This window comes from Sarcophilus harrisii, chromosome 3 (genome assembly GCF_902635505.1).
Source record: "Sarcophilus harrisii chromosome 3, mSarHar1.11, whole genome shotgun sequence".
Lineage (NCBI taxonomy): Eukaryota > Metazoa > Chordata > Mammalia > Dasyuromorphia > Dasyuridae > Sarcophilus > Sarcophilus harrisii.
In genome coordinates this window covers 548,219,021-548,235,508 of record NC_045428.1, presented here as the reverse complement: position 1 = coordinate 548,235,508, position 16,488 = coordinate 548,219,021, and the positions used below count along the sequence as shown (strand labels likewise).

Genomic DNA, 16,488 nt, shown 5'->3' with positions numbered 1-16,488 from the left:
ATTCACTAAGTCTTGACTAACAACAGCCCCTCACAAGGGTGCAGATGGCTGCTTACAGGTTGCCAAGTTTCCTCTTTTCCACTTTCTCATTTGTTCATTTGCTCCTTACAACAGCTATGTGAGGCAGAGAAGCGTGTGTGTGTGTTAGAGACAGAGAGACAGAGACAGAGAGAAAGACAGACACAGAGAGACAGAGACAGAGACAGACAGAGAGGCAGAGAGAGACAGAGACAGAGAGGCAGAGAGACAGACACAGAGAAAGAGAGGAGAGAAACAGAGACAGAGAGGCAAAGAAAGACACACAGAAGAGATGAAAGGAATGCTCACAGAGATCTAGAGGAGAAAGAAAAGAGGGGGAAAGAGGAGAGATACAGAGAAAGGGATGAAAGAGAAGAGATGAGAGGGAGACACAGAGATAGAGACAAGAGAGGGAGAAGAGAAGAGACAGGGCAACACAGAGGAAAGAGAAGACAAACAGGAGAAAGAGAAGATACATGAGAAAAGAGATGAAAGACACAGAGATAGAGACAGATATGAGAGCCAGAGAGGGAAGGAGAGACAGAGAAACATGAGACAGACAAGAGGAGAGACACAAATGAAAGCATGGGAGTTTTGTTTTACAGATAAGGAAACTGAGGCAATAAAGGCACCTGCTCAAGGTTGCAGAAGTAGAATTTGAACTCGTGTTCTCTTTTCTAGTGTCCTTTTCCATTAACCAAGCTGCCTTTCTCTACCCATTGTAAACCCAGCCTTGTTCTAGGCCGTGCCATGTGAGGAACCCACCAGGAATTACTGCAGTCCCCACCATCAGGAACTTGGGAATCTCACACACACAGTCATTTCACACATACATGACTAAGACTCCTGGGCTGGACAGAAACCTCCTGTACCCACCCCCAGATTCCTGGTTACACATATTCCCTTGGGGCTCTGAAAGCCTTCCAGCTGCCCCAATCCCTCCAGATTGTCAGTCACTCTGTGCTTGCTCCCTTCCCCCCTTCGAAAGGGTAAAAGAGTGATGGGATCCAAAGCAGTGAAAGACTTGTCATGATGGGGAAGTTGGGGATAGGATCGGAAGCTCTGTTGGAAAGTCTCTCCTGAATTTTGGGGGATCTGTTGGTCTAGGGGGCTTTCAGAGTTCATAAAAACAAATGTGAAGATCTAACGTGAATTTTGGGGATGGGCTGGGGGAGTCTCCAGAGGAGCTGAGGCAGGAGCAGGCCTAGGAAGCCAGGCAGAAGGGAGAGCATATACAGGAGATGCCTACCCAGCCTATGTGGAGCTCAGGTGACCCCGATATCCCCCTGCCCTCGTGTCCAGGTCTTTGTGCCTCCTAAAGCATTCTTGGGCAGGCTGGCGGGTGAAAGAGCCTGGAAGGTACCGGGCAGGGGCGAGCCTGGGGGAGCCTGGGCCCCAAACGGCCCCTTCTCCCTTGGGCTGTGTCTGTGATTGATCCAGGGGCACAGGGACGGCTCGGGTGTATCCCCTGTGCAGCAGACCAAGCGGGAGTCTTGAGTTCAGAAGATGAAGAGCTATTCAGAAATAGAACGGACTCTTTCTCATGGGGAACTGAATGCCGTGTCACTAGAAGCTCTCAAGCAGAGGCTAAGGAAGCTTGTCGGGGGATATTGGGGAGAAGATCCTTGCTCAATTGGGAAATATTGTAGTGGAGATTCATTTAACAAACAGGTACCTATGGCTACGTGGAAGGTGCTAGCCCTTTTCCTTCTCCGAGCTTCAGTTTCCTCAGCTCTAAAATAAGGGGTCTGGCTTGATCTCTACAGTCCCTGGCAGTTCTGGATTCTGTGATCCTATAAGAAATGAGAGTAGGTCTTTAAGACAATGCACAAAGTGAGGCTGGTGACAGAGCAAAGTCTTCCCCCAAAGGTTAAAGGCAGGCACTGATATAGGTGCATGGGTATTTGGGGTGGGGGCTGCCTAGCACCAGCTGGCAGGGGGGGTGTATAATTTCCTCCTTTCCCACCCACCCACCCACCAGCTACCTCTCCCTTGGGCCTGTCTGACTACCAGCTTCCTCAGGGCCTTGTCTGGGGCCTGCCCAGGTGGGCCCAGAGCATTTCAGAGCGGGAGGGACAATGGTGGCCGGAGCCTGAGACAGCCCCAGTCTGACAGGAGCTGATTGGATTGGGGAGGTCCCTCGGTGAGCTTTTCCATGCTGCTCTCAGCCTCTGCTTCCCCCTCTCTCCCCTCACTTCCCTCTGGGGGGACCTCTGTCCTCAGCTGCCCCCGTCCTCCTATTTGTAACCTGAGTTAGGGGAGCGGGTCAGCTCCGCTCTGTGGGTGGCACCTGCCCTGGAGCAGATGTGCCTGGGTGGGTCCAGGCAGGGCAGGAAAATTGGGGCTGATCCAAGGAAGCTGGGAGGCAGTATTCCTCCTCCCGTCATGCTCCCTGGTGGGGGCTTCTGCTGGGTTCCTGCCCTCCCCCTTTCTGCTCCAGCAGCTGAAGGCCCAGAGTGCCCGCCCGGCCAGCAGGCAGACATTGGACCTTGCCCTGGTTGCCTCCTCTTAGCTCCCACTCCCCCTGTCCCTTGGCCATTAGACCTGGGGGGTTGCCTGCCTTCCCTGGGTGGCTGGGCCCCAGGAGAGCAGATGGTTCTCACTGGCTCTGAGCCAATGGCTCAGACCCATAATCCACAGGAACCCAGGCCCTGTGGGGCTGAGCAGCAGCTGCCAGGCCCCACCCCAGAGCCGGCCGCATGGCAGGGGAGGGTGAGGTCACAGCAGCTGCTCTAAGGTCCAAGATCCCCAGAGGGTGAACTGTTAGAGAGAGGGAGGAGCCGAGAGAGGGGCCGGAGAGGGAGGGGGGCAGGGCCTGGTGCCTGAGAGCCGGACCCCGGACACTTGGGCAGGCAAAAGTAGGCTTGAGCTCCCCAACACCATCACCGCCCCATGGTTAAGTACTCCAGAGGGTAAATCTAGAAGGATCTAGAGCTGGGAGGGCCCTTAGAACCCGGAATGTCAGAGCTGGAAGGGCCCTTAGAACCCAGGAGGTCAGAGCCTGGAGGGCCCTTAGAACCCAGGAGGTCAGGGCTGGGAGAGCCCTTAAAATAGAAATGCCATGTTTGGGAGGACCTTTAGAGCAGAGAACATCAAAACTTTGAGGGCCTTTGGAGAATGTCAGAGCTGGGAGGGGAGGCACTCACAACACAGAATGTCAGAGGTGGGATGGACCTTAGGACACAATATCAGAGCTGGGAGGGACCTCAAAGATCCTTACCAGGGGGCTCTTAAGTTGCTTCTCAGAATAATGCTTTGAAACACATAAAATAAAATATATAGAATTACAAAGGAAACTAATCATATTGAATTACAGTTATCTAAGTACACATTGTTTAAAAAACTAATCCACAGACCTTGGGTTAAGAACCACTGTGTCTTAGTCTAAGAACCTTGCTCATAGAGGGCCATAAAGAAGGGATTTCCCAAAGCTCTGTCACTTAAGCAACAATGCAGGGACTAGAACCCACAAACTCTGGCCTCCTCGTCCTAAAACCTGTATATTTCCACTGAGCCTGCTCTGAAACAAGGTCACTGTTCTTCCTCTGACCTGCAGATCTTCTCTCAAATACCAACTCAGCAGAATCCCTGGCTGCCGCCTCTCCTTCCCTGGAGCCTCTGGGTCCAGGACAAAGTTCTCCGTCCCCAGCTCAGCCTGAGAACTTCGCTGATCTCCCACACACACACACAGACACTGGGCTCAGAGGAAGCTCTCCAAGTTGTGTTCCAAACCTTTATCCCTTCCAAAGTTCCCAAGCCACTTTTTCATTTTTCTGAGAATTCTGAGAGGCCTGGGATTGAGTATAAACCTGCCCCAGATGCAGGAGGGAAATAAAACCGGGGCAGGGCCTTGGGAGTGAGCCCCCTCACACACCAGTCAGCCTTTTCCTGGCGGGCTGCCATCCTTGGTTCTTAATCCCCGTTTCTCCTTTTGGTAGCAGTGGGAGAGAGCCCTGAACAGGGAGGTGCAGGGCGTGAGCTCAGATCCCAGCTCTGATGCCTGAGGGACTTGGGGGAAAGCGCCTGTCTTACTCTAGCCTCAGTTTCCTCCTCTCTAACATGAAAAGTTTAGGCCAGATAGGTCCGAGGTGATCCAAAATCTGTCTTCAGCTCCTTGAGATGCACCTGTTTGTTGCATTGCCTTGCAACAGGGTGTCAACCTTGTGTCAGGGTGAGGATCAGTAAGCAAAGACCTATGCAGTTCTCGGCACATTGTGGGGATTTGCTGAATGTTCCCTGTCTGCACCCCAGGCTTCTGCCCAGCCAGAAGCAGGCAAAAGTTCCCTGGCAGAGGGGAGGGCTATTTCAGTTGTCAGTTTCAGTTGTCAATTTCAGTGATCAATTTCAGTTGTCAATTAATTTCAGTGATCAATTTCAGTTGTCAATTTTGATTAATTTCGGTTGTCAGTTTCCTCTCCTCTTCCTAATCTCTACTGAACCTCCCTTCAGAACCAAACCAACTCATAGGAACCAAAAACCCAGTTCTTTTTTCCCTAATCTCTAAGGTGGTCTCAGGTTGTGACATTTTAAGATGTTCCAGACGTCAGTCTACCTGGCTTCTGGTTGGCTTCCCATAGTCTCAAGTTCCCTGTTTTTAATCAGTAAACTTGCCCGCTATATCTGCCATCCTCACCCTCTGCCTCATCCATCAACTCCAGGAATGGGAATTCCCTTAAAGAGAAGATTAATTTCACTCCTTAAAGATTAGATAAGTAGTTAACATTCATATAGCAACTATTTTGCACTAGGTACTGTGCTAAGCACTTTACAGATAGCTCATTTGATTCACATAGCCCTAGGAGGTAGGTGCTATTATTATTCCCATTTTATAGATGAGGAAACTGAGGTCCAGGAAGTATCCAAGTTGGAGTTTGAACTCAGTATTCCTGACTACAAGTCTCATTTTTAACCATTACACCACACCGCCTTAAAATAAAGTCCCATAGTCAGGTAAATGGGATTATGGTGTTATTGGATAAATGAAGTCCTGCTGCTGGGTAAATGAGGTTGGACTGTTGAACAAAAGAGCCATCGTGATGTGATGGAAGAGAAATTGGAGGCACAGACCCTGGGTTGGAATCCTCCTGATTCCTTACCAGCTGTATGATCTTGGTTGAGTTTTTCTACTAGGGGCATCAATTTTTTTATCTGTAAAATAAGGCGGGGCTCTTAACTGTAGGATCCTATCACTCTTAAGTGTAAAAGGCTTTTGCTGTTGAGTAAATATGATGCTGTCAAATAGATGAGGAGGTAGGATCAGGTAAAGGAAGTCCTGCCTTTTATTCCCAGGGTACACTAGGCTATAATGCCATTGAAGGATAGGATTCGAGGCCTAAGTTTGTTCACACCTGGGTGAAGGCTTGGGTGCAAGGGCATCTCTTTCCTCCACCTCTGCACAGACTCAGGGGAGAGCTTCCTCTCTGTCGGGGGCTGTGTTCTCCCCCACTCTCTCCCCCCATCACCCTCTCCCAGTTATATACCGAGACAAGGTTCAGTTTCTTCTTCCCAAGACCCTCCCCCTACATTCCAGCTCCCACCGCCTGAGGGCCCTGAAATCTGGGCCCTCTGAGCCCTCTGCCCTTCATGGTGGCAGGTTGGCAGGTTGCTAGACAACGGCACTAGGGAACCTTGCTTACAGCTGCCTGGAAGAGGCTATGAGTCTAGAAGGTCTCCCTCCTCCTCCTTCTCCTGGAGCTTCCGGTCCTGAAGGGGCTGGGAGAATGGGAAGGGAGAGGAGCCCAGATGGCTGAGGAGGAAGGAGCCCTGAGTGGAAGCCCAGAAGCTCTGGGCCTGGGGGGGAAGCAGGGGTTCTGGGGACCTGGCTTCAGCTCCCACAGGCCCTATGTAACCTGGGAACCGAGCTTTGGGCAAGGAGTAAGAAGATGTGAGTCATGATCCAAATCCTGTCACGTGACATGGAGCACGTTTTTCCTCTCTGGGTCTCAGTTTCTCTCCCTGTAAAATGAGGGGTTTGGATGAGATGTCTGAATGCATCCTGTGGCTTCTATAGCAAGTCAAGGATGAAGGCAGCTTGCATAGGGATGCCCCCTGGAGGGACGGTGGTGAGTATGGGGAGCTCCTAGGGGATCACTTGCAGAGAGTAAGGGTAGCCAGGTGCTAGTTAGGGAGGGGGAAGGGGTGGAGTGAGCAGCCCCTAAGGGCTCAGTGTATGGGGGAAGGGTTGCCAGGCACCGAAGCTCATCTCTGAGTCTGTCCTGAGGGAGCTCAAGCCTTCTGGGAAGTGTCATCCCCAACCAGCAGCCAGCCTGAGCAAGCGAGCCAGGCTGCAACCTGCTCCTGTTCCCCTCTCACTAAGGGTGCTGGAGAGCACAATATAACTTATATTTCTATAGCCCTTCAAGTTTTACAGAGCATTTTTCTTACAATCATCCTGTAGTTAGATGTAGTCTCTCCCCCATCTTACTGATGAGGAAAAAAAGTCTGAGAGAGGAAATATGCCATATCTGAAGTTGCATAGTAACTAATGGACTCTAGTCAGGGGCATCCTTGACTACAATTCCAGGGCTTTCCATCATACCACAATTCATAGGCTGTCAGAACTGACTCTCGACCTTAGCCCAATATTCTCATTTTACATACAAGGAAGCCATCTCAGAGAAGTTAAGTGATTTCTCAAAGTCACGCTATAAGTGGTGGAGACCCAGGGCTCTTGACCATGTATCCAGAAGATGAAAAGTCTTAGAACCAGAACTGAAGAGTTTCAGAGTTTATCCTAGAGTAGGAGCCACAAAGATTGTTGAGCCCTGTATGAAGAGGTCAGATGTGGATCTGAGGAAGACATCTCTGGCTGCCGTGTGCCAGATAAATAGGAGGAAGGGAAGTCAACTGAAAGACGGTTACAGTATTAGAAGGGAGAAATGATGGACGGCATTAAGTGGTGGCTGTGAGAACAGAGAAGAGAAGGGACAGATGGGAGGATTGTTTTGGAGGAAGACTTTAGTGAGTGATTGGATATGGTGGATGCAGAAGAGGGAGGAACCTTTGATGCCTTTGAGGAGGAAGCTTGGGTGCCTGGAAGTTAGGAGGAGCCGGTTTGAGAGGATTATGATGGCAAACCACTCCCCCAAAAAAATCCAAATGGGGTCATGAGGAGTTGGACACAACTGAAATGACCGAACAGTAAATGGACATGTTGAGTTTTATTTATTTATTTATTTATTTTTTTGGTGGGACACCCAAGGGAAAGCATGCTACAAGAAGCTGGAGATAAAGGTCTGGAATTGTGGCTAAAGCCAAAGCAGGTGAGGGTGGAGAGGTGGAGAGGGTAAAATTTGGAAGCCTTTAGAATAGGGGAAAATGGGCCCACATTTAGAGTGTAAGAAAAAAGAAGACAGGGAAGGAACGGAAAGGTGGTTTTGTCACAAAAGGCAAGGGGGAGGAGGGAAGACCAAGAATCGAGGCAGTGAAAGATGTCATATGCCAGTGGGGAAAGGAACCAGCTCGAAAGGACTTGCAGAGTGAGTGATGAAGAAGTGGAGGCAGAGAGTGTAGCTGCATTAGAAGAAGGAGTGGAGAGGATGAGGGCTTCAAGGACTAACAGGGTCAAGAGAAGGTGCTAGTGGGTTTTTACTTTGCTGCTTAAAAGGATTAGAAACCCCTTCTTTACAGGCATGGGGAAGGGAGAGATTAAAACTGTGTTGAGCTGAGACTTGGAGTATATGTGGATGGTAATTATAGCATCCTTATATATGAGATTCTTATATAATATCTTAATATATAGTATTTGTTTTTTATCTTTTTCATGATCATGTCATGATCTATTTGAGATTTTCTTGGCAAAGATTGTGAGGTAATTTGTCATTTTCCTCTCTAGTTCAGATGAGGAAACTGAGGCAGAGTAGAGTGACTTGCCCAGAATCACACAACTAGAAAATGTCTGAAACCAGATTTGAATTCAGGAAGAGGAGTGTTCCTAACTCCAAGTCCAGTTCTCTATTTACTGTACTACCTAGCTGCCCTAATATGCACGCATATACATACACACATATTTTCATATAGAATATAAAGCTCATTGTGCAGCATTTTAGGGTTTGCTTCAGACTATATACATTACCTCACTTGATTCTTACAACAATCATTATAAAGTAGATGCTATTGTTCTCCCCATTTTCCAGTTCAAGAAATTAAGGCTTTAGATGAATTATGTGACTTGCCCAGCATCATATAGTATCTATCAAATGAGAATTCAAATGCAGATTTTTTTCCATTTCATATAGGATGTTCTAATCTATGGATATACTTTAGCTGCAAGGTTAAAGAGTTAGTTTCAGCAAGTAGGTCTCCTCTGAGACTACAAGAAAGAGGAAAAAAGAAAGTAGAGAAAATAATCATGGTTTAACTCACACTGATCTGTCCCTTTGATGTTTGCAAAGTGCTTTCCTTATGTAACCCTTCAGAGTAACTTGGATAGGGTCACCCAGCTAGTGTCTTAGGCTAGATTTGAATTCTGGTCTTCTTGACTCGAAAACCAGGGCTCTATCCACTGGGCTATCTAGAGGTCCATCTATGTTAGCTCCTTTGATCACCGGGACACATGGAACACAAATAGAGGGGTCTCCTTCATCAAGGAGGGACAACTCTTCTGAGACCTGGAGGAAAGAGATTGTGGTTGGTAGGCAAAAGAGAAGGAAGCAGGAATCACTTAGACCTCAACTGTGGAGAACAACAAAAATGATGAGGTGTCCCTTGTCCTATGGGGATCAGCTGAAGAAAATTGGAATCTTTACCTTCTTTCAGAAGAAGACTTAGGAGGAACATGATAAGTGTCTTCTGGTATCTGAAGGGCTGTCATGGGAAGAGGAATTAGCCCTTGTTCTGTATGGTCCCTGAGGACAGAAGTAAAGGCATTGGGGAATGTTGCAGAGAAATAGATTTTGGTTCCATGTACGGATAAGTTCCTAATAATGACAGTTATTAAAAATTGGAGTAGGCTGCCTTAGGGAAAGTAGTGAGCTCCCCTTCACTGGCAGAACTGAAGCAAAGTCTGGGATCCGACTCCTCCAGGGAGACGATTTGCATGCATTGGATCAGCAGCCCCCAATGCTCCAGTGCCAGATCTTGGGATTCTGGCATTCTAAGGGACAGAGAAACAGTGTGATAGAGAGGGATGAGTCCCAAGACCTGGATCTGACTATTGAACTTTTGAAATCTAAATCTTAAAGAATTTGAAAAACTATAATGGAAAAGGGGGATTCGGTTTCTCCCATGGGCAGAACCAGTGGAAGAGGTGGAAATCTGGGGGAACTTGGCTTTTTATTGCCCATGTGACCTTGGGTAAGCTTCCTTCTCTGTAAATGTCCCTTCCAGATCTAGGGGTCAATGAGTTAGTGATGACTTCTCAGATCATCAGGCATCTCCAGGCTTCACTGGGGGGAAAGGGAGGGAGAGGCGTTACTGTGAAAGTCCACGTCCCAGACCCTGGACTTTGCTGGCCACAGTGCTCCCTCCCCAGAGGTCTTGGGCTGTGTAAACCATTAAACAGTTATGCAAAGAGATTTAGAAGTAGAAAGGACCTTAGAGGTCAGTAAGGTCAATAGAGAAAATCAAGTCCCAGAGAGAGTCATAGCCACTGCACCCCACCTCTCAGGAAAATGTAAGTTAATACTAAGATGGGGTCTCTGGGGATCAGTAGGGACAGTGGAGTTTTACTATGAGGCAGCTGGGCAGTACAGTGGATAGTGGAGGGAGAAAATCTTAAGTTCAAATCTAGTCTTAGACACTTACTGGTACATAGTAAGTGCATAATAAATGCTTATTCCCTGTGGGGGGCTCAAGTGGAGCACAGTAGGATTACAGGTGGGAAGAAAGGGGTTATTGGAGATGGAAGTTCAGTTAAAACTTGGACATTAGGACCCCTTTGTAGGAATAGGGGCATCTGACTTGTAGATCTCAGGGTTAGAAGGGAGTTCTCAGGACGAGAGTCAGAGCACTTCAGTTCAGTTCTCACTTCTTGATGCCATGTTACTGTGTGAATTTGGGCAAAGTCCCCACTTCCATGGGCATCAGTTTCCTCCTCTATTAAGTAAGGGGTGTGGATAGGTCAAGAGCCAGATCTACAGTCCTCTCATTTCAATTGGCATTTAATTTAGTTATTACCAGAAGCCCCTCTAGGGCACCCCCTACAAGTTGTCTTTCAATCTGTTCGGGTACCTTCAATGACAGGGAGCTCACTCTCTGTGGAGATAATTTGTCCTTCACTATAATGAGCCTAAATCTTCTTGCTCCCCTGTACCTTCCACCTGTTACTTCTGGTCCTGCCTTCCGAGGCCAAACAGAACCCATCTGACTACTCTTTCCTATGGAAGATCTTCAGTCACTTCAGGCCAGATTTAACGTCCCCAAACCTTCTCTTCTCCAAGCTCAATCTCCCACAACCCTTGGCTTCCCATCCTTTCACTAGCCCGGTTATTTTTCTTGGGATAAGTTCCACCCATTCAATGTCCTTCCCCGAACACTAGATGTGTTGCGATCATGTATTGTCTCTGGGAACTGAGAGCTCTCTGGGAGGTTGGGAGAACTGGGTTGTCTTCTGGGGTCCAGCAGATCACATTGGGATGGAGGTAGCTCCATAAGGAGGAGCCATCAGTCTGAGTCTATGTGGGGAATGGGATTCTCCCCAAGATCCGGGCGTGTTTGGACCCCTTGGGTGGGACCTGGATCTAGGACCTCTTTGGATTGGGAATCTTCAGAGCCTCCTAGGCTGGCCTTGACCCTTCCCAAAACGCCCATCCAGTGTCTTCTCCCTTTTCCTCCTTTCCTATGGCCCCCCACCTCTCTGGCCTCTCCTGCAAAGGGTTAATGGTCTTCCCTACCTGCAGTTGCATTTTAAAGCTGTGAAATTAAAGCACGTAATTTATTCTCCCCACACACGAAGGAGCAATTAGTTCTAAACAGGGCTTAATCAGTCACTGCGAGATTGATTTCTGGAGCCCGGATTTGCGGGCTGCTGGCACTGTGCCAGGCAAGGAGAGGGAGGCATCGGGTGGGAGTCGGGAACCATTACATAATGTGCTGTACGGTGTATCTATGTAGGGAGGCTGGGGAGAGGGTCCCTCAGGAAACCCCACTGCCAGGTCGGGGCCCGGGGCCCTTGATGGCCGGGGAAAGGAAGGGGCTGAAACTTTTCCCTCAGGACTCCCACTCACCGGTCAGCTCCCCTCTGCTGGGGTGGGAGGAATCCCGCGTTTGTGGCAGGAGACAGGGAGCTGTCCCAGGTATCGGCCTCTCTGCCCACAGTCCCCTGCTTAACTCTGGTTTGGCCCCCTGGGCTCAGTTCCCCACACCTCTGCGGCTAACCCGAAGGTCCCCGGGATCACAAAGGGCTGTGAGAACAGAGCTGACCCACTGCCCCTCAATTCCTGACCCTCCTTAATGTGGAAAGCACTCCCACGTGGCACCCTCCTGCCTCTGGACACACATGAGGTCAAATCGCCATCTCCTCGCCCTGTCTTCAGGGAATCCCCAGTTTGCCAAGGAGAAGAGCTGCCCTCCCACTTCTCCCCATAGATCCAGGATGTCCCTGTGAATGTGGCAATGAGAAGAATTCGGGTCTCCAGGCCCTGTATGGAGCCTGGGGTCATGGAGGCTCCCAGAAATCCAGGGATCCTGCCCTCACCCTCCCCTCTAGATCCCCACATACCCACAATATCCCCTTCCAAGATGAGGTCCAAGAACAATTTTGTTAATAAGGTTTTTAGGACCAAGCTCACCTACTGCCTAATTTCTCAGTTTCCTTACTATCAGGCAACTAAGCATCTATTAAGTGCTTACTGTATTCCCACCATTGCACTAAGCCCTGGGGATACAGAGAAAAGGAAAAAAAAGAGAAACAGGACTAAATGACCTCTCTGGTAGTCTCTAGGTATTCATATGTATGTGGAGGAGGGATGGAGGAGGAGGAGGCAGAGTGCTCCTGGGTGAGCCATCTGGAGCTGTCACACTCTGCCCTTCTCCCCAGGACCCAGCTCCTTTAGGAAGGCTCCCCTGGGTGGCTGTGGGACACGCCTCTTATTTGTGTCCCATGGACTGAGGGAAAGGCAGGTTCTGTAAGGAACAGGAACATCCCTGTGGTTCTGCTCCTCCATGCTCCCTCCTTGGTCAAGGGGAGGCCCGTATGGGGGAAGAGAGACCTGGTGTTCAGACTACAGACTACTGAGGGTAGGGGAAGGGAGGTGGGGACAGCCTTCACTCTCCTGATCCCCTGCTAACCACAGCTCTTCTTTCTCCCTTTTACTTCTCTTCCTCTCCTTATCCCCATCTTCCATTTCTCTCCCATCTAATATCTTTCGATCTTTCTCACCAACTCTCTTCTTCCCATCTCTCTATAATTCTCCCTTTCTTTCTCCCTCTCTCCCTATCTTTTTCCCCCTTTCTTCATCTCTTCACTTTTCCATTTCTCCCCTCTTTTCTCCTTTTCATCTCCATCTCTCCCATCCTTTCTCCATCTCTTCATCTTTCTCTCCATCTCTCCCCTCTTTCTGTCTCCTCATCTTTCCATCTCTCCCCTCCTTTTCTCCATTTTATCTTTCTGTCTCTCCCCCTCTTTTCTCTCTCTTTTCATCTTCCATCTCTCCCTTCTTTTCTCCATTTCTTCATCTTTCTCTCCATCTCTCTTCCTTTCCTCATCTCTTCATCTTTCTATCTCTCCCTTCCTTTCTCCATCTCCTCATCTCTTTACCTCCCCCTTTTCCTTTATCTCCATCTTTCTTTCCATCTCTCCCATCTTTTCTTTATTTCTTCATCTCCATTTCTCCCCTTTTTTCTCCATCGCTTTACCTTTCTCTCCATCTCTCCCCTCCTTTCTCCATCTCATCTTTCCATCTTTCCCCATTTTTCTCCATCTCTTCATCTTTTTATCTCTCCTTTCTTTCTCCATCTCCTCATCTCTTTACCTCCCCCTTTTCCTTTATCTCCATCTTTCTTTCCATCTCGCTTCTCTTTTTTCTATTTCTTCATCTCCATTTATCCCCTTTCCCCCCCATCTCTTTACCTTTCTCTCCTTCTCTCCCCTCCTTTCTCCAACTCATCTTTCTCCCATCTCTCCCATCTTTTCTCCATCACTTCATCTTCCTTCTCTCCCCTCCCGACTCCCTTTCTTCATCTTTCTCTCCATCTCCTCTCTCTATTTCCCTCCTTCTTTCTCATTCGCTTCCTATCTCTCCCCAAATCTCTTCTCATGCTCTCTCATTTTTCCCTGTCTCCATCTTTCCCCACTTTCTTCCGCCCTTGCTCCCGCAGAACTCCATTCGGCACAACCTGTCTCTGCACACTCGTTTTATCCGCGTCCAGAATGAGGGCACAGGCAAGAGTTCTTGGTGGATGCTGAACCCAGAGGGTGGCAAGACGGGCAAGACGCCCCGGCGCCGGGCTGTGTCTATGGACAACGCCAGCAAGTTTCTGCGCATCAAGGGTAAGGCCAGCAAGAAGAAGCAGATTCAGGCGGTTGGGCCGGAGCGGGGGCCCCACAGCCCCCCGGGTGCACCCCCACCCGCCACAAAGTGGTCCTCCAGCCCCGCCTCACATGGCCCAGGCCCTGGCCCAGCCGGCAATGACGACTTCGAGCCCTGGACTGACTTCAGGGGTCGGCCCCCGCCTCCGCCCCCACCAGGCCTGGGCTCGCGCATCTCCCCACTGCTGGCGGGCGGGGGGCAGCCGGACGAGCTGGAGGACGAGGAAGCAACCCCTTCCTCTCCGCTCATGTACCCCAGCCCCTCAAGTGCGCTGTCCCCGGCCCTGGGTGCCCGCTGCTCTGTGGAGCTGCCCCGCCTCACCGACCTGGCCGGGCCTCTCAGCCTCCACGAGCCGGGCCTGGCCGACAGCCTCCTAGACGACCTCCGGGACAGTTACGGTTTGAGCCCGCCGCCCCAGCCCCCGCCTGGCTTACGGGCTCGCATCCCCCCGGCCCACGGCTACGCCTTCAGTGCCAAGTGCGGGGGGGCGGCTGGTGGCGGCGGTGGCCTGGGGGGCTCCTACTGTGGGACCATCTACAGCCAGCCGGCCCTGGGCCCGCTGCGCCGCCTGCCCATGCAGACCATCCAGGAGAACAAGCAGGCAGCCTTCGCCCCCTTCCGTCCCGGCCCCCTGCAGGGCCTGCTGGGCTCCCCCGCCGGGCCGCCGCCGCTGCCCCCCGCCAGGCCGCACAGATCGGGCTCCCTCCTGGGTGGGGGCCCCGGGGAGCTGGGACTCCCGGCGGCGGCGGTGTACCCGGCGCACGGCCACCCCCCGCCCAGCCACAGTGCCTTAGCTCACCCCATCAGCCTTATGACGCTGCCTGGCGATGCCTGCGGTCTCGGAGGCCTGGCCCCCCCGGGCCACCCGGCCCCGTATGGGAGTGGGGGCGGGCCGGCGGGGCCCCCGGGCCTGCTGGAGGCAGCACTGCAGAGCCCTTACGCGGCAGGCGCCGGGGGCCACATGCCGCTGGCCGGCCAGGACCGCTTCCCTGCTGACCTTGACCTGGACATGTTCAGCGGCAGCCTGGAGTGTGACGTGGAGTCCATCATCCTCAACGACTTCATGGACAGCGACGAGATGGACTTCAACTTCGACTCGACTCTGCCCCCGCCGCCCAGCGGCCTAGCTGTGGCCGCCCTGCCCAGCGGGCCCCCGCCGCCCAACCAGAGCTGGGTGCCCGGCTGAAGGTGGCCCCGAGGAGGGGGCTCCTGGGAACAGCACAGGAGCTGGGCCCTCCCTCCTGGGCCCCGCGTCTCACCACCCGGACTGCGCCTGCTCCGGGAAGGGCCTGTGGGCCGGGCTGGGCTTGGGAGACTCTGTCTTGCTGCTGCCATGGGGAAGAGAGGGGCCTAGCTCCACTTTCCCAGCTACCCTGCACACCCCTCAAGGATCCCCTGTCTCTTCCCTGCCGCCAGACTCCCCCAGCCCTGACAAGGGAACGCTTGGTCCAAGCCCTAGGAGCCCCGACGCTTGGGTCCTAGAGAGCCAGACCCCAAGAGGCTGCAGGCAGGAGGGAGGTTCCCAGGCCCCCGCCTCCCCCTCACCCTCGGCCTCACCCCCCAACGGGCCCGTCTTGTGCCGCTGTGCAGTACAGTGGGATTGTCATGTCTGCTTTGTGTGGTGATCAGCGTTGTGTTCCCCCTTGGGTCAGGAAAGGCTGAAGAGGCTGGTGGGCCGGGAGAAAGGAGGGGCTGGGGAGCGCACCCTAGAGCTGGCGGCCCTGTGCCCCTCAGGAAGCTCCCCACTTTGTGGGTCCCTCCCCAAGCCGCCCCCGTGGCCAGGCCCCCTGCCCGTTCACACTCAGCTCTCCCTTGGCTAGTCCTGCCAGGCCCTCCTCCAAAATGCCCCTTCCCCAACTCCCCTCAACACCAACCCTCCCCCATATTTATAAGTGTCCAGTCTGGGTCTGGGGGGGAGGGTGGGCGCGGTCGTTCCCCGCGCAAATATCGTAGGCAGTGTACCGTGGCCGTGCCGTTAGCGTGTGTGTGCGTGTGCGTGTGTATCATGTAAAGGCCGTGTATAGTGCATTGTACAGCATATTTTCATGAATAAAATTGTTTTAAATATTCTCAGGGCGTTGGACTTGCTGATGGGGGGCTTCTAGCACTCCCGGGGGGGTAGAGGAGGAGAGTGGGAGGAGCAAGTTGTGGGTCTGGCCCAGCATTACCCAGACATCCGAGGGTGTGCCATGGGAACTCTGGGCTCCCCCGGACCCCAGCACCCCAGCCCAAGCTCGTACATCTGCGTCTGTGTGTATGGGCTCCATGGGGTCCTGGACAGGATCCGATCTGGGAGGAAGCAGTTCTTCTGTGAGGGGTTCCAGAAGGGGAAGGTCTTCTCCCCGCTCCCCTTGCCTGCCGCCCCTTACACACATGCAGGCCCCAAAGCCAGGTGCAGCCTGGGACCTCCGAGGGTCTGTTGGCATGCAGGCTGAGGAGAGGAGAGGGGAGAGCGCATGGCTGCCCACTCCCTCCACCCCCACGTCCTTCAGGGCAGGGGTGTCCAAGGAAGAGAAGGGCTGCAAACCCAAGCAGCCGCTCCCCCCACTCCACACACCAAGTACCTTCTCCCTGGAGCCTCAGCTGCATGATTTATTCATAAAAAAGCCATTATTTATGCCAAAGAGAGAAGACAGGATGGGTTGGCTTTTTAAGTGCCTATAATGCATTCACTGGTCCTGCAGCCCAGACTCTTCCTCAAGAGGCAATTCATGCAGCGGAAAGAGCCCAAGATTCTGAGCCAGGACACCTGGTTCTGCCTCTGCCACTCACTTAGGGGGTGACCTTGGAGAGGTAATTTCCTTTCCTCTGGGTTTCAGGTCTCTCCTCTTCAAAATAATAAACATACAGAGCTTTTAAAGTTTCCAAAGCACTTGCTGTTTGAGATCTCATTTGATCTTCATAACCCTAGGAGGTAAAGGCTTTTATTATCCCCATTTTATACATTAGGAAACTGAGGCTGAAAAAAGGAAAAAAAAAAGTTAAAGGATTTGCCCAGCAA

At 51.7% G+C, this 16,488-nt stretch overlaps 1 protein-coding gene across 1 annotated transcript in view; it reads left to right on the top strand.

Moving 5' to 3' along the window:
* Positions 1-15,533, top strand: part of FOXO6 (forkhead box O6) — a 29,090-nt gene extending 13,557 nt beyond the window's left edge. The window contains exon 3 of the mRNA XM_031962330.1: positions 13,276-15,533. Coding sequence (XP_031818190.1) covers positions 13,276-14,673 — 1,398 coding nt within the window. The 3' untranslated portion in view covers positions 14,674-15,533. The remainder of the gene's footprint in view (positions 1-13,275) is intronic.
* The last annotated feature ends 955 nt before the right edge of the window (positions 15,534-16,488 follow it).